At 42.0% G+C, this 18,674-nt stretch overlaps 1 protein-coding gene across 19 annotated transcripts in view; it reads left to right on the plus strand.

The window, feature by feature from the left end:
* The first annotated feature begins 2,489 nt into the window (after nucleotides 1-2,489).
* ptprk (protein tyrosine phosphatase receptor type K) overlaps nucleotides 2,490-18,674 on the plus strand; it is a 142,491-nt gene continuing 126,306 nt past the window's right edge. For 11 of the 19 annotated variants that reach the window (XM_057352089.1, XM_057352095.1, XM_057352097.1 and 8 more), the window contains exons 1-2: nucleotides 2,491-2,691; nucleotides 4,190-4,213. In XM_057352089.1, the coding sequence (XP_057208072.1) occupies nucleotides 2,619-2,691; nucleotides 4,190-4,213 (97 nt within the window). In that variant the 5' untranslated portion in view covers nucleotides 2,491-2,618. Of the gene's footprint in view, nucleotides 2,692-4,189; nucleotides 4,214-18,674 lie in introns of all 19 variants that reach the window. The other 8 variants (XM_057352086.1, XM_057352087.1, XM_057352094.1 and 5 more) reach the window with 2 other exon arrangements.

Raw genomic sequence — 18,674 nt, forward strand, 5'->3', positions numbered from 1 at the left:
CACTCCACCGGATTCCACAGCCATCGTCCTCGATCTCCTGCAACACAAGGACAGTAGTATAAAGTTATCTTCTCATCAGTCTATTTCATATGCTCAATACTTACCTGTTTATCTCCTGTGTGTTCTACTAAACATTGTTGAAGCTCTTCCTCCCGCCGCCTTAGATTTGTCACGAATTGGGGTGTGAAGAACCCAAGCGCAGGCAGGCAGTAAGGGGTTAACAGAAACAAGACTTTATTTCTTCACAAAAAACAGAAACAAAAACACCCACAATGGGGAAAAACTAAACTGAGGAAAATACAACAAACAAAAACTTCCCACGAGGGGGCAAGACAAAAACCAAAGAACACTAAAATAACTCACTTCACAAAACAGGTTCACGGACAGGACAAGGCAAGGCTGAGACGTGGGGTCAAAACGAAACACACGAAACATAGCACATCCATAAGACAATCCACAGGAAACCACAGGACAAAGAAACAAGAGGGTATTTAAAGGGAGAGACAAATGAGGGATAATTACACAAGGCAGGTGTGGGTAATCAAACACTCAGGGAAAGATAACAAGGAAACGAGAGCGGGGCCAATGACGAGACACTGGAGAGAACGTATATTATTGTCAAAAGGACAACAATATGTTTCTCTCCACACAAAAGGCTTTGTCATGACTCTGCTACAGGACCAAGAAAAACATGACTAAATGAAGCAGAGCCATGACAAGATTAATAAATGAATGTTTTCTGGTTTTGATTAACTATTGGAAGTAATTGAATCATTAATAAAACATCGTAAACAAACAAGTGTACAACAACCTTTGTGCATTTGGCGTTAAAAAGTGATCAAAAGTTTGATGAATTTATCTTGGTAAGCAAGAAAAAACTGCTTTGGATAAGCATCATGGTCTGAAGGAATTCTGGAGGCCACCGGAAGACATTGGGAATTGGATCAAGTAAGCAACATGGTTTGAAAAGTGACATAAGATATGAAACATACAATAATAAGAAAAACCAACATAACACCCTAAAGTCTCCCGTTGCCTATTTTGCAAACAACATCAAGATAATAATGAATCTGCTTTTGAGTCAAATAAATAATGAATGAATACATTTATTAAGCATTTATAACATGTGGGTTAAAAATGGCTCACTATTTGGCAGGTATCTTGTTAGAATCCCACTTTTTATTTAAGCAGTTTAAACTGCTTTATAATGCATTTGTAAATGACTTATTAATCATTAATGGACACATGTATAAATGCTTTATGAAGGAAACCTTAGTGTAAAATGTTACCGGGTTTTCTAATGCAGAAATCACAGGCTTTACAGTTAAAAGTGAGTAGAACACTTAACAAAAGACCTACAACACAAAGTTTGAATCATCTCTATGAGAACAGTGCTGTTTTCATTCACTCACTAGTTGTGTCACAAAAATGAAGTTGCGTGTACTAGTTGTGTGCACTTAAACTATGCACTATGCACTCTACCATCTACCATCTAATGTATGAATTTAAGAAGGTTGGATTGTATCAAATGGAACACTTGTAAAATATATTATATTATAAAAATATAAGCATTTCCCCCGATGAGGGAAAATGATTTAAATTGCCAAGGCTGTCAGTGAAACTCATGATCTCAGACAGTCATCATCAGACTAAAGAATAATCACTCTGATTAAAAACTTTGAAAAACTTTGCTGGCGCAGCGTCTGAATGCCCCACTTAACTTCCGTTACGTAATCAAAACTACGACCGTTCAGTGCGTGAAGTATCTAGCGTGTCTTGAAGTGTGCACTTCTTGGAATTTACAAGTGCTATAGCAAAGAGAGACCAGACAATTGTAACCCAATCAACAAAGACGCAGAAGCATTCTAAAGCATAATTTTAAACCCGGGATGTTGCTGGAGTTGATTGCCTTTTTACTGTTTTCATGTTTTCATAGCAGTGCTTTATTAATATTCTAAATAAAGCTTAAAACACTGTTTGGAGAGAAGCTGGTTTAAAATAGTGCTTTAGAATGCTTCTGCATTTTCGTTGATTGGATTACAATTGTCTAGTCTCTCTTTGCTATAGCACTTGTGTACATACTGTACTGGCGGAAATGTCTTTACACAACTAACGCTGAACCGGATGTGCCCCCTAGCGTCCGTGAAAAATGGCCTATTTATACTACAAAATGGCGTAGAATAGTGTACAAGTACGCGAACTACGTCAGCCAATTCGATGTTAGCCATCCTGATCCTGAATACGCAAAATGATTGACAAGCATAGGGCTTTTCTGATTGGCTGATCTGGTTTTCTTTGTCGTATGATTACAGGTATTATGTGTTATTAAAAGGCGGAATTTATTCCTAAACACATGTGACAATGAATAAGAATGAAAGGACAAGCATCGGCAGGGTCTGCAGTGCCAGCGCTCGCCGGTAGCTGGCGCGCGTCAACGCCCGACGGGCCACGGCGCCGGTGACGTCACACGAGCTCTCTCTCTCCGCTCTCAGTGCAACAGAGCCTCGTAGCGAGCGAGCGTGAGAGGGGCGCGCAGAGAGAGTATGGAGCGCGTGGAACGGCTGGAATAACAAACATTTATCAACACTTTACAAACTTTCTCAACTTATCCGACAGACATGGATGCCGTCATTCTGAGCGCGTTACTGCTTCACGCTGCGATCGGACGCGCGGGAGCGCAGTACACACCCGGTAAGATTTACCTTTACCGAGAAAAGTTTCCATGACCGCCGTGTTTAAAGCTCTCGCGCTGAGGTGTGTGTTCAAACAGTGGAAGTTCATGTGTGTGTTCGGGCGGATCGTGTGTGTGAGCTGTGTGGATTATTTTGGCTGATTTTGGGTGTTAAAGGAGATGAAGTAACGTTACACAGGTATCCGACACACAGGGAAAGTATTTTACCTCATGTCTGTTTACCACAGTAGAAAAAGTCCTTTTACAGCCGTAGTTGTGAGTCACTCCTAATGGGAGCGTAACACAACACAACACAACACATGTAATATGTTTTCGTCAACGTAGTTTCCTGTAGTGTTTTATGAACGTTTTCACTACTCCGACATTTCTGCATCTTATTTATTTGTCCTTTAATGAGACATCATACACTTTTTGATTAAACAATCTTTCCTGTGCGTAGAGAAAAGGATTAATTTCCCCCCTTAGATCTTTATTTTTCTTCTTCTTCGTCCCACTGAGATCCGTCAGAAATGCGTCTTCGCTGTTGTTATCATCGTATAAATTCGCGTGTCATTATTTCTTTAGGTTTGAATCGGGAAAGATGCGCATTAACCGATCAAGTTTAACAATTAAACTCACGATCAGACCGAATGACACATTCATACAGTAAATAATCATGTGTGTCTTTAATAGAAATTCACTTTCTTTCTTTCTGCACTTTGATTGTTTTCGAGAGCCGGTATTAGTTGTGAATAATAAAGTAATTATATGAAGCATCAATCTGAGTCCAAATTAAATATTTCTCACATTTATTTAAAAATTAAAGTTTATTTATTGTGCGCTTTTGCAAAGAAGTTTGCATTCCGACGGATCTGTTCTGTTTAAATAAATCATATACATTTCAGCAAAGGAAAGAGACTGAAGTGAAGCCATACAAGATAAGATATTATTTTAACGCACACCCAAATCTGAAACGACAAATCATCCTGCACGGATTTACAATGGCAAATGTTAAGATGTAAATGCAAATTTTAGCACTTGAATTGTTGTTAGAATTAGTATTTGTTTCAATATTGAATTGATGGTAAATGCAAAATTTCAGATTTGTCGCATTTATGGTCAATGCAATATTCCACCTCTCATTGGTGGACGCTGTACGCTTTGGAATAATCTGAGAATTGATTCATCTTGTAAAAGTTTGTTCTCACTAGAGCTGTATAATTGTTGTTTGATAAGGCGTGATGATGTTTTTGATCTGTTATGACCGTATCACAGGTCCCTCTGCAGGGGTGGATGATGGGTGGGGTGGGGAGAGATACAGCTGTCTGTGTAATTGCTGATTTATTAATGAGCGAGTCAAACCCTCAGATTAATTCTATTAGAGTAAATCAAAAACAACAGATGACAAATTACAGGAGCCCAGATCGATTAGTGTCTGGTGTAATGATGCCAGTGTGTTATGGAAATGAGCGAGCTAATCCGTGATAGCACTCTCTCTTTCTCCTTCTCTGGTCGCAGCTCAAATGGGACATGCAGAGAAGGGTGAGTGATAAATCCACACTGATTTCATCATCATCATCATCATCATCATCATAAACATCTGTCCAGGACATCTGTGTCCGAGTTATTGACCCTCACCGAGCTGTGCATTTTCAATACTGGAAACCAAAAAACTTCCCAGAATTCTCTCTCAATTGCTTTGTCACATGTAAAAGTGTTGGATTCTTGTGTTGTTTTATGCAGGCACATTGAGAGTAAATTTGATCACAGGCTGTCATAGAAACATGATTAAAGAGAAGGAGGTGCAGAAAGCTTTTCTTCAGCGTTTCTGTAGGGAAGTTGCCGTGCTGAATTTGAAATGGATGAAAAGGTCTTGGACACAATGGCACATTCTGAGCGGCTGCGTGTGTCACACACTTACTGACGAGAGAGAGAAAAAAACAAGCTGCACAATTAGTGTGTGTTAGTGCGTGCGGACCAGCCGGTGAATTCAGTATAACGCTTGCTTTATTTCAGCCGGTGTGTCGTTGCTGTGCATGTGATGAATGAAGAGCGTGTGCGAGTCTTTTTTCTCCTCATCCGTCCGAGGAAATGTTTGGTGCGGATTCAGTCATCAAATGAGAATCTGATGCTGCGACCGAGCCCGCGAGACATATTCATTCCACATACTTTTCACAAAGGCCGTTTTAACCATGGCCTTTTCTTTTTCAACCCATTTGATGTTTGTTGTGTGAAACTGAATCATCAGTATTTTCACATGATTTGTTGTGAATAAATGACAGGTCCTCAGCTTAAAACAATTCTTATGATTGTCTTTGATAAAAAACTTGATTTCATTTCATCTTGAATAAAAAGCTATAATAGAATTGGTTGTTTATATTTTCCCCGGCCACATCAGCAGGAAGTGGTTTGAGTTTTTACAAAACAAACATTTGAAACATTCTTTTTTTGGGTTGAACATGCACAGACGAGTCATGAAGAAAAGAAGGTGCACTCAGATGTTTTGTGGGTAGCGTGTGAGAGTTGCTTATGACAGCAGCTGTGAGCTGAGAGAGGGACTGCGTCTTGCTTATTCTGCACACAATCTATTCTCCAAACACAGCTATTGTCCAGCGCAGCGCCTGAACTTTCTTACATTATGCACAGAGAATCAATACCTGACAAGTCTGTCAACTGCTTTACTCTTTTATTTCATGCGGCCGTATGGATTTTTAATCCCTATCTTCAGATGCTCAAGCGCAGCGGCGGTGTTAAATCAGACTCTTGGCGGGTGCTGACGGTTTTGTCAGCACATTTGTTGGGTTTCTAAATGAACACGCGAGTCTTCAGAATGCGGTCTGAGCTGGTGTCCAGTGACTGTAGTATTGTGAGGACACGTGACTCAACGGTTTCTCAAGGCAAATGCAAAGCCACACGCAAACGCACACACACACACACACACGCACGCACGCACGCACACACACACACACGACTATTGATCTTCAGAAGTACACGCACACATTGTGTTTCATTCTGAAGCTCATCGAGTCATTGACCCTTACCTATTCTGCCACACGTGAAATGACATTTCTATGATGCTTCTCATGTGAAAGTGAAACACAACAGTGTTTTGAGGGCATGTACGTGGTTAGTAAGCAGAAAGTGGGGTGTGTGTGTGTGTTTTGTGAGGGTCATAAGGTTATAATGTATGTCGTCTTTACACTCCAGCTCTGTGAACGTCTGCCGATGTGTGGAGCATTTCCAGAGAAAAGTCCCAGAGCCGTGAGATGTGAAGAGGAGGTTGTTTGTGCTCCGAGGCTGCAGAGGACTCACACACACACACGCACGCACGCACGCACGCACGCACACACACACACACTCTTTGTGGATTAGAGTGGTAATGGGCAGCAGTAGCCGTAAGCTCCTTTGGACTCCTCCGGCCCGTCCTAACAGCCCTATCAGAGCGGGGGGGGGTTAAAAGATGCTGAAGAAGAGAAAGTGGAATGGAGGATTGAGTTATTATGTTGTTGTTGTTTTATTTTGTTTGTGCTGTGTCCTCTGGCTTTAAAGAATGTAGGGTGGTGAGCTGATCTCCATAAACATTATGATGATGATGATGATGAGGAGGAGGATTGTCTCACAGCTCAGAAGACGTAATGGAACTCTTGGTTGTGTTCCATTTAGGGACCAACTCATGTGTTGTCATGCAGAGCTGTAAAACATGAGGTCATATTGAGAATGTGAAAGAGATCTCAGTTTGAGATATGAGCGAGATCACTGGGGTCTTTTTCTCAGCGGGAGATTTAAACACAAGTCTCCATTTGCTCTCCGTTTATTCAGTCGTGATACATTTTTAAATCTCATGTGAGCTGATTGGGGTTTTGGTCTCTGCTGAAACCATGAGAAGCACATGAGAGTGCTGGTGTCGTCTAGAGCAAACTATTGAGTTATGAATGTGTGATGTAGACAGTTATCACATTAAAGCCACAATATGGAATATTTGGACCGCTAGATGGAGCACTTTCGAAACAACAACAAAAGGCAAAGCTAAATGACGTTATGTAGGAGAGTGGAATTATGGGACATGTCTTTTTCACCATCCAGAGGCGTATGGAGATCACCCATCATGTTCAGGGGTGAGGTAATGAATTCATTTTATTTGATGTCATCATAATGAATTAGCTTGCAAGAAACGTGGAATGTAATGCTACGTTAGCCCGCGACTTATATTGGACTTTGTCCATTGATTTGGTAGCGTAATGCTACACAGTTTTACCTGTTTCAAACAGTCATACAGTCTTTGTTTAAAAAGTAAATTGGAACGAACCCACAGCATTTACAAGTAACGTTATTGGCTACATATTTCTGTGCATATACTGTATTTCATAGGGTAACTGCATTCATAACTGTTCAAATAATCTGTGCATGAGTATTTTGTGTACAATAAAAACAATGTGCTTACCTGTCTATTAAAACACATGCGAGAGCGGAGTCTCTGTCGAGTCCAAGTTGGCCGCGAAGCTCTCTCCATTTAGAGAACGCCACACCGATATTAATCCTCATGTTATTTCTTCGTTTGTCCATAAGCCTGCTTGCCTCATTTGGCGTGTTGTCGTAGTTTCTACAAGCGGAAACTGAGGGTAGTGCGGAGCAGCGGATATTAAGTCACTGATATGCGACAAATACAAGGAGACAAGGGACAAGGGCCATTACTTTAAATAGGAATTTCTCTGGATTTGCACATTCTTGGGAACATTTGGGATAATGTAAGTACACAACTGCATGAAATATATCACACTGCGCAAGTGATTTTTGGATATTTCATAACAAAATTCTTCCATATTGTGGCTTTAAAGGATTAGTTGACTCCAAAATGAATCTGTGTGATTCTTTACGCTGATGCTCATTCTGATACCACATTAAAATACAAACACTCACAAACATCTGTGACACACAACAACACAATCATTCATGATTCATAAGAGACAGACAACATTTCATTCCCTCAGAAGAGTTGATGATTGTTTCATTGTCTCGTGTGGACTTCACCTTCATGTGTTGTTGGAATGGTTGTGTGGTTTTCGAGTTTCACAGCAAACCTTTGTAATTTCATGGCCTCAGAATGCTGGAGATGTGCGTTACAGACAGCTTTTAATTGTGATTGGCAGCTTACTGTGTGTTTTTTCTCTGAGTGTCCGAGCGAGCGCATGCTGAGACAGGAGATAGACCGACACATCTGAATTGAGAGAGAGAGAGTGTGAATGAGTGTGGAAATGAGAGAGAGAGAGCTGTGATTCATCTGTCAGGAGGCAGGTTGTCTTCTATCTGTGTCAACACCATGACGTTTTGGAGATATCGTCAAGTTTGAACATGTCGAGGTATGTGCACAGAATAACTCTGTGTGTGTGCGTGTGTGTTTCACAGGGATTTACCTGTCGAATGTTCTTTTGAGATGCACATATTTTAAAAATGGCCTTCCAGCATCGTATGAAAGTTTAGCAGGAAATTAAGGTGATGTCAGAGCTTCACGTTGGCCTACTTTTGTTGTCTGACTTGCTAATATAATATTTACTATGACAGGATATTAAAAAATGACAGAAACGTTGGCTTGAATTCTGAGGCTAGAGAAATCTATATAGGGTAGGACTGTTATTCGTATAATGTAATAATATTTGAATGTTATTTATTGATACATATACAGGATTGGATAGAAGCGCCTGTCTCTGAGGAATGTTTTCACGCAAAGTCTTGAGAATAATGTGTTTTTTCCTCATTTTTGAATGTAAATATCATGTGTAGTAACAGAAAAGTCTTTTAAAGGATGAAGCAGGGGTATATTCTGTCAGTATAGTTGTGTTAAACTCTATCCTTCAGGCAAACAAACAGGAGAGCGATGCATCTGGTCCTGAATGTTTTCAGCTTCCGTTACAGCCAAAGGTGGTGTTTTATTGAGCAGATGCTGAGGGATGGACTGAAGAGACGACACCGGTGTCTGTCACTCACACGGCTCTCACACCAAACGTGACAAACGAACCATGGAACCCAATCAGATTGATTCGAATGTGTTAATGTTTCAGTGTGAATGTCAAGTCTGGCTTACGTTTCTCTTGCACGTGTAGAAAAGTGCTTCTGCCGGGGTCAGTGAATCTGATGAGTGTTTCTTTTCAAACACAAAACAAACCACAATTGATGTGACATGCTTTAGATGGTCCTGCTGTGTGTGTGAGACAGTGCTTGTCTGTTGATGTTTGTGTTAGACTCAGATTTGCTTTCGTACTGCACAACCGTCTGTTGTGTTGCATGAGTTTGTCTGGATTCATTGTGAAAAGCCCCCATCACCCCTCGTGATGTTCCTGAAAACTCCCCGCTGAGGTGTGTGTGTGAGGTCGTAACACACATGTGGTTCAGTTTAACAACAGCTCATTTTGTGTGAACTAACATTAATGGGGTCATGTGGGTACAAACTCTTATTTACAACTCTTATCCTTACACAGCGTGAAGGAAACAAAACTTTATCTTGAACCGGCTAACACACAACATGTCTTACTCCTGGTGGTGTTAGAAAAAAAACAAAATATAAAAGTGGAAGTTAGTAAAAAATATTTAAAATGTCTCTTACATTTACCTTGACATTTATGCATTGTTTGGCAGATGCTTTTATCCGAAGTGACTTACAGTGCATTTAGTGTATGCATGTCTTACATGTCTCTTATCTCTTGTGAAGCTCTAGAGGAGACACACGGGAGGTTTCTGGTGTCTCTTTCTTAAGAGAAACATCTTAGAATCTGGAGATTTCAGCTTCACTGTTTATGAGAAATAAAAATAAAGATCAAATTAAAGATAATACAGCTTAGCTAAATTCACCTAAATTCATGAATTTAGATGTTTATGTAATATTACATTGGACACAACAAGCTGATCATGTCATGTGTTTCCCAGCAGTGAGAATGTTCCAGAGAAAAAAATGTTAGAGTTTGTGCTTGCTTGTGTGTGTGTGTGTCTGTGTGTGTTTGTCTGGCTTAATGTGAGTTTTAGCAGAGATATTTATTTGATGTGGCTTTACTAAAACACTCTCTCACTGTGTGTGTGTGGACATGTTGTTATATCCCGGTGGGGACCTAAACACATGGGGACTCGTGTCACCGTGGGGACCAAAATTGAGGTCCTCATGGGCACAAAAGCTTATACATCGTACAGAACAATATTTTTTAAAAAATCTAAAAATGCAAAAAGTTTTCAATGATCTTTAGGTTTAGGGATAGGGTTAGGGATAGGGGATAGAATATACAGTTTGTACAGTATAAAAACATTACGCCTATGGACTGTCCCCACGGAGATAGTAAACCAGGCATGTGTGTGTCGAACAGTGTTATTCCACCTCAAGTGATTGATCAACCCCCCCATGTTTGATGTTTGTTGAAATTGTTGTAACTAGTTTGACTGAGTGCCACTGTCACCTTCCTGTAGGCAAAGAAATCCCCACAGACCTTCCCGAGAGCGAGAGAGCGTGTGAGAGAGACAGAAAGAGACAGAAAGAGACAGAAAGAGACAGAAAGAAAGAGAAAGAGAAAGAGAGACAGAGACAGAGACAGAGACAGAGACAGAAAGAGAGACAGAAAGAGAGACAGAGACAGAGACAGAGACAGAGACAGAAAGAGAGACAGAGACAGAAAGAGAGACAGAAAGAGAGACAGAAAGAGAGACAGAAAGAGACAGACAGAGACAGACAGAGACAGACAGAGACAGACAGAGACAGACAGAGACAGACAGAGACAGAAAGAGAAAGAGACAGAAAGAGAAAGAGACAGAGACAGAGACAGAGACAGAGACAGAGAGAGAGAGAGAGAGAGAGAGAGAGAGAGAGAGAGAGAGAGAGAGAGAGAGAGAGAGAGAGAGAGAGAGAGAGAGAGAGAGAGAGAGAGAGAGAGAGAGAGAGAGAGAAGACAGAGAGAGAGAGAGAGAGAGAGAGAGAGAGAGAGAGAGAGAGAGAGAGAGAGAGAGAGAGGTTTTATTTAGTGTTGCTTAAAGAGATGAGAAGGATTGTGGGGGTGAAGAACTGTCAGGGAAAATGTGAATTGTTTGAAATATTCTGACTTAATGAAGAGAAGCAGCAAATGTTCAAAGCTGATATTCTTCAGCAGAGGATTGTCAACACACAACACTTTCTTCTGTCTGCATGAATGTGTTTACGATCAGAGAACTTAAATACACTCTATATATTTTAATTCACATGTGCATGCCTTCCTTTGATGTCACAGGAATGTGTTCATAAGGAATGTGTTTTTCTTAAAACACAATGAATTCTACATAAAGGGCTTTGTACCCGTTATTAATGGATGATATAAATTCATCTATTTATTTCACACTTTAAAGTTTACGTTGAATTAAATGCACTAACTTATTATATATATATATACAGTATGTATTATAAAAACTTATTTACAGCATGCATTACTCTTTGTTAATGTCAACATGGTTGTTTGTTGTCTTATGTTTTCATGTTATAAACAGAAACAGATAACAATCATATGTTGATAGATTCTGTTTTACTATTAGTAAATGGGATTATTGCTTTACGTTAGGTCATGTTAACTGTGTTGTTAACTGTTGTTTAAATGAAACCACTGGTACACTTCTGCCAAGACATTATCCAGTAATTTTACAGAATTTTTTGTTAACAACATATTGCTATGCAGTGCAAAATTAAAACATGCAGGCGAAACAGCTCAGACCATTTCTTTTTATGTTTTACTGTGTTATTGTAAAGTGATATATTTATTAGTGCTGGGCAAAGATGAATTTTTTTATCACATGACTTTAATGTGATTAATCGAGATTAATCACACTGTTAAGCGTAAAATTCAATATTGAATTCAAAAGTAGGGTATTGTGCACTTTTATTTAAAAAGTACTGCTATATCAACTAAAGTGCAATAAGATTTGGTTTGCAAACACTTTAAACAAATAATGTGCTTTTTTACAACAGTATTTCCTTTACATAGAAATATGAAGAATTTTAACTTAAAATATTTCTTGTAAATCTCAACTTAAACATTTATGCAATCAAATTAAATATAAAACATAGTTTTTGTTGAACATAGTTCACCTATCAAAGTAACATAACATGAAGAATGAAGGAGCATCAATGCACATTTCCCGCCAGTCCTGTGTAAACTACGGCATGCAAAGTTTTTATACAATGTTTCCGTGAGATGACAGAGCTCCCCGTCTGCAGCACCGGGAGTTATCCGATCGCAAAACATACAAGGGATGATCGAGAGTCCAGACACTATGCACATGATAAACAACGTAAAACTTGCTTCACTGCTTATTAGTTGTTGTCCGTAATGTTTGTTAGTTTCCCTGTGTAGTGATAATGGCAGAGCTCTTGTTCTTTAAGTGTGCCCGCACCATTTTCCTTACTTTCGTTTTATTCAAACGGTTTTGTACAGTATTTTTATAGACTTCAACACTGGGAAATGTTTTTTTATTAAATTGTTATTAGAGTAAGTCTTTTACTACTCTAAAGAGACTTTTACTTGTGATACTGGACTGTTGTGCTTTTATTTTCATTACTTAACTTTAAACCCGTTTTCCTCCAAATTCCGTTCCTGTAAATCCTAGCGCTTCAGCCGACCTCAGCCATAACGTTTGTTACATACACAAGGTATGAGCAAAATAAAAACCGATTTGGAAAGGGCTTGAATATGGTATCAAAAACTAGGGATGTACCGATTGACTCAGCTCACGATGCGATGCGAGTCACGATTCTGATCTCACGATGCGATTTATTCACGATTTACTCACGATTTATTTTTACAAAATGAGTTGAAACAAATTAGAAATGAACAACTTCCTGTAGCAAAGTTCAATGTAGGGAAGGAAGGAGGCGGGAACCGGCGAACATTTAACAATCTTTAATCAAAAATAAACAAACAACAACACGGAAGTAAAAGGCCGGCAGCCACCTCACGGTCGACTGCCGGCCACACAAACATAAATAAAACTTAACATTTCCGGGCCCGGTCCTCTCTCGTCGGCAGTCCCGTCGCTCGTCCTCTTATGCTCCTGAGCTCCCCCGTGAGGCATGCGGGACCGGTGCGCGTACAGCTGATACTCATTATCACTCACGCCACCGGCCCCGCCTTCCTGCCCCACGGCTCTCGTCCCGCCTTCCTCGCTACACTTCCCTTGGATTATTTCTTAAATGCTTCACGTTTCTTTGTATAGTAAAATAATGTTTTATTTCAAATAACAAAACTAAACTGCAATTTTATAACAAATTAATAATATAAAAAGTCTCTTTAATATAAACAAACTGATACTGTATGAGTTTTTCTTGGATTTTTTTGCATTTAAGAAATATCAGCATGTCCACGTTTAGATTTGCAGTGAAAATAGCGGCCCCTGCTGTTAATTTTTTTTATTGCGATTCAGTTCACACCTCAACCGATTTGAATCCTCACTCATTATAACCGATTTTCAACCGGCTCACGGTGAATCGTTACATCCCTATCAAAAACTGTAATATATAAATTTGCACCATGTGTTGGGTTTTCCCAGATCGAATCACATATGAACATAAACATTAAAACATTAAATATGTAGATGAATATAAACAACAACGGCTTTATTGGGCATTCAGTTGTATTAAAATACAACAAGTTCCGAGACGCAAGTACAGCGTGATGACGTCACGAACATACTAATTACCACGTAATGACACCTTGCACCATAGTGATGGGTAATAATAGATTATGACGGATTTTGTGTGCATACACCGGTGCTGCAGTCAGACAGAGAGAGGTTAAAATTACTCAAACTAAATAATTAAAATCTTAACAACCAAAATTAGTAGATTTTATTCTAAAGATTTTTACGTTATTTTAACTCATTTTTTGTTAAAAACAGGAACATCATTATATTAAGTATATTTTAATAATTTCTTTTCATAAAATCTACTAAGGCACATAATCATTTTTTTTGTGTATAATGATTATTGATTTTATTGCTTATCCATAAACTCTCTGTATTTAGTGTATTTAAAGCACATCTTTAAACAACTCAATTATTGCATGCTACTTTTATTCTTTATCTTAAAGGGATACCAAAGGCTTATTTTACTTACGATGTAGATTGTGTAACTTTGATTTGTTTTAACAGCCTTGTTTCATGCTCTTTCAGATCCACATAGTGCAACTTGTAAATAAATGAAGGATGCGATACAAGACAATGGAGTGTTCACTCACTGTAGGAGAGAGTGATTGACAGCGTGATACCATAGCTTTTCTCTAAGACATACTGTATGCAATATAAGCATATAACATGATGTCTAGTTTTATCTCTGTTTCCCAAGGTTATGATGAGAGTTGGGTTTACTCAGTTCATTGACAGCATAAGCATAATGCAATCGTTTCCCTCTCCTACATATGCAATATAAGCATACGACATTGTGTAACAAACCCTTTAAATGTGCTGTTGTGTTTTTGGCCAAAAAACTCCTGACAATGTGTTTCTGGAAGTCATGGTGACACCACTTTCATGCTTTAAAGGTAAAAGTGTTACAAGTTTTTACTGTCAATTCACCTGCATTTTGACCATAAAGAGTGCACTGTCGTTTTAATTGAGGGAGAGCTGCGAACACCCACCGTTTACTCGTGCGGTATAAATGCTCTCATCTGTTGAAATAGGCGCTGAAAAAATGACGTTCTGCTCACGTGTGCGGTGTGAAACTGCTGTAAAGATACATGACGTTCCTGCACACATACAGATTTAAGCACAGAAAAGTGCTTTTTAGTAGCCTTTGTATGTGTTTGATAATTAATGTGTTAATATGTCTCCACTGATCTACACTTAGCTGCAGAAATGTTAAGAAGTTTGTTGAGTAGCACTAGCACACAGTCCTGTACGCTGCCATTGTTGTGTTAGGGATACTCATGCATGCCTTTATAGGGCCCTATGAAATACATTCTATTTTTTCCATTTTAATTTGACTGGATTCTGTTTTCCCTCTTTTACTGTACAATACTTATAAATTGTATTAAAAAACCTACAGTAAATACTTTGTACCATACAGGGGAAAAATCCATAAAAATAGGGTTAGGGTTCCTGCCCCGTCCCAACAGCCCACTTCTAAGAGTTTTCTCTCTCTCTGGGTGTTTATCACAGCCGCTCTCACCCTCTACACGACGGTGTTCGGCAACTTGACGTTGCGTCACGGCGAGACCCAATGTCGAGGATAATCATCAGCCTAATCACTCTCAATCGACGGTGTGTTGTGCTACATCATCATCTGGGTATTATCACAGCCGCTCTCACCCTCTACACGACGGTGTTTGGCAACTCAACATTGAGGCGAGACCCAATGTCGAGGATAATCATCAGCATAAGCACTCTCAATCGATGGTGCGTTGTGCTACTTCATCGCCAGGCAGGTAAAACAGCAGAGCCGATCTCCTCTGCGGGGGCCCCCCACGGCGAGGGATCCGCACTGCCAGCCATCGAACCACCCCCCGGGAGGTCGATGAAGCAGAACGTACCCCTCGCCTCCCTGTCTCGGTCCCTGGGAGCCTGACAAGAGCTTCCCAAACCGTCACGGTGACTACGGGATACGATCCGTCTCGGCTACGCGGTCCAACTCCGCAGATGCCCGCCCAAGTTTTGGGGCATCCTCTCAAATCTCAGTCAGAGGCAAGGATGCTCCCATGCTTCGGACCGAGGTCGCCACCCCTCTGGAGAGGAAGCGATCGTGCTCATCCCTCTAGCCGAGATGTTCAACGGGTTTTACAGCCCGTACTTCATCGTCCCCAAAAAGGGGGTTGCTAGATCTGCGTACCCTGAACAGGCACCTACTCAAGCTGCCGTTCAGGCAGACCTGTTCACCTCCCTGGATACCACCCATTGCCCACTAGGGTACTTCCCGTCCGAGGCCCCCCTCGGCACGGATGCTCTAGCGCACAACTGGCCGTGGGACAAGCGGAAGTACGCCTTCCCCCCAGTGAGCCTCATCGCACAGACCCTGTGCAAGGTCAGGGAAGAGGAGCATCAAGTGTACTAGTTGCGCCATACTGGCCCAACCGGACTTGGTTCTCAGAGCTAATACTCTTGACGACAGCTCCCGCCTGGCCGATTCCCCTGATGAAGGATATGCTTTCCCAGGGGAAGGGCACATTATGGCATCCCAGGCCGGTCCTCGGGAACCTCCATGTCTGGCCCCTGGACGGGATGAGGAGATCCTGAGTGGCCTACCCCCTGCGGCAGTTAAGACCATCACTCAGGCTAGGGCCCTGGTCACTAGGCGGCTATACGCCTGTAAGTGGTGCCTCTTCGCATCCTGGTGCTCTTCTCGAAGAGAAGACCTGCGGAGTTGCTCGATCGGGAATGTGCTGTCTTCCAGAGACTCGAGAGTAATCTCTCCCCTTCCACACTGAACGTGTATGTAGCCGCTATTGCCGCACATCACGACCCAGTTGCTGGTAAGTCTCTAGGACAGCACAACCTGATCATTTGGTTCCTAAGGAGCGCGAGAAGGCTACCGCCTCACGCGCGCTCCATACCTTCTTGCGACCTTGATGCGGTCCTGGAGCCCCTCGGAGATGCCGCTCTTTCTCACCTCACGATGAAGACGGCTCTCCGGATGGCGCTCAAGAGGGTAGCGGACCTACAAGCATTCTCCGTGTCCACAGATTGCCTAGAACTCGGGCCCGGTGATTCTCACGCTATCCTGAGACCCCGGCCTGGCTACGTGCCCAAAGTTCCCACCACTCCCCCTAGACATCAGGTGGTGAACTTACAGGCGCTCCCCACCGGGGAGGAAGACCCAACCCCATCCGTGTTGTGTCCAGTACGCGCTTTGCGCCTCTACTTGGACCGAACGCAAAGCCGCAGGATCTCTGAGCAGCTCTTTGTCTGTTTTGGAGATCAGCAGAAGGGGAGGGCTGTCTCAAACAGAGATTGGCGCATTGGATCATGGTGTGCCATGATCCAGTAGGACAGGTACGTCAATACAATGTACCTGTCCTAAGATCGCCCGCGCCCACTGGGTGAGAGCTCTCTCCACACGGAGTATAGCCTCCTCGTGGGCACTGGCTCGAGGAGCCTCTCTGGCAGACATCTGCAGAGCTGCGGGTTGGGCTACACCCATCACCTTCGCGAGGTCCTACAGCCTCCGTGTAAAACCGGTATCAGCTCGAGTCTTGCAGGGCATCAGGCAAGACCGGTGGCCTGTAGGGTGTACGCCTATAACAGTACCTTCCCCCCTTTCTTCTAGGTGGGTCAGCGTACTAAACTTGCCTCCCTTCTTCCCCCACTGGGTGAAGAACAGGCCCCTTAGGCCGGGTACCAACTGAGTTATCCACAACATAGCTCTAACCGGACCTAGTGCTACCGGACGTTGTAACCCCCCAGCAGGGCGGTTCCATCTGATGTATCCTCATGATTGGTTCCCACCTTGGTAACCCATGACCTTCCCTAGGTGGACCTCCACCTTACGGTTAACTCCTTCAGTCCCCTAACGGTGAGACCATGTTGGTATCTCCACTAAACTCCTCCCTGCGGTAGGAAGTGGTCTCTGTAGCGCATCCCCCATTTGAGGAAATAGCGCTTACCCAGTGCCTTACGGTTCCGGGCGGCTTCTCGCTGTTAGAGAAACAAGGCCGCCGCCTGTGAGGCCGAAGGCAGGGGCCTTCCCACCTTTCAAGAAAAGCTCTGGGACCCCCTACCTAACCACTGGTAGGTTACAATTTCGCGGTAGCGCTCACGGCTGACACACCCAGGCCAGTCACCGTCGCTTCGCTAGAGATGTTGTGGCGTTTTCCATAGGAACCCCATCTGTCGGCTCGACACAACGTAGAGAGACCGACAGAAAGGGAACGTCTTGGTTACGGTTGTAACCTCAGTTCCCTGATGGAGGGAACGAGACGTTGTGTCCTTCTTGCCACAACACGTGCTGCCCACTGCAGCAGTCGTGTGAGGTCTCAGGCTCCTCAGAACAAAGGTGAATGAATGAGGCACGCCATCTCCCTTTTATACCCGGATATCCGTGGGCGGAGTCCGGCATGCAAATTTCACTCGCCAATTTCACTGGCCTTTTCTAAGAAGTCGGAAGCGATTGGTTCTCAAGGACGAACCCCATCTGTCGCCTTGACACAACGTCTCGTTCCCTCCATCAGGGAACTGAGGTTACATCCGTAACCAAGACGTTTATCTATTTAAACTGCATCTGAATAACATTATTCATAGCACATTTGAAATTTGTTAGCTGTTCAGCGCTACGTTCTGTTTAAGAAATAATGCATTTGCCAGATTCCGTGCTATTCCGTGTTATACAGCAAATTCTGTTTTTACGCCTATTCCGTCCACATTTTCAGCATCTTGTAGTCTGAACACTTCCGTTTTTAGTTGATAAACGACCCCTCAGCTTTTAACTTCTTTTTCAGTCACCATCACTGCTGTTTACGTCATTACCATAGTTTACAAAACTACATTTTTTACAGACTATCATGTCTGATTGCTCGTTCTCTTTTGCTGTTCTCTGTTTTGGCTCTTGGTCTCTGAGGCTCACTGCCATTTTGAATGACCTGGTTCTTGTGTGTGATGACATCAGCCCAGACACTTCGGCCATCTTGGCTTTTGTTCAGCTCTTTTGACCCAGTTAGAATTGATGCACAACTCTTTGTTTACGCAAGCGTTAATACATTTTGGGATAGTTAAAGCCACGTCTTTAAATTTGCCACCTGTGCAGAGTAATTTCTTTCAATAATAACTTACATTGTGCTGATTTGACTGGTTAAAGGTGAAGTGTCGTTGTGTTGAGCTTTAGCTGGTTAATGGTCCAGTTAACATCTGCAGGGAGATGTTGTAACCTCTCCGAGCAAAAAGCATCCGTCTCAATAGATGGTCATTCAGTAGTAAATTGATAAGATCATTCTGTGTCAATTCAACCAGAGGTCCCAGATGAAAACTGTTGATTTTTATCATTCTTATTATGAAGACAGAAAAACTTAAATGATGACAAAACCCAAAT

This window comes from Triplophysa rosa, linkage group LG15, assembly GCF_024868665.1.
Source record: "Triplophysa rosa linkage group LG15, Trosa_1v2, whole genome shotgun sequence".
Lineage (NCBI taxonomy): Eukaryota > Metazoa > Chordata > Actinopteri > Cypriniformes > Nemacheilidae > Triplophysa > Triplophysa rosa.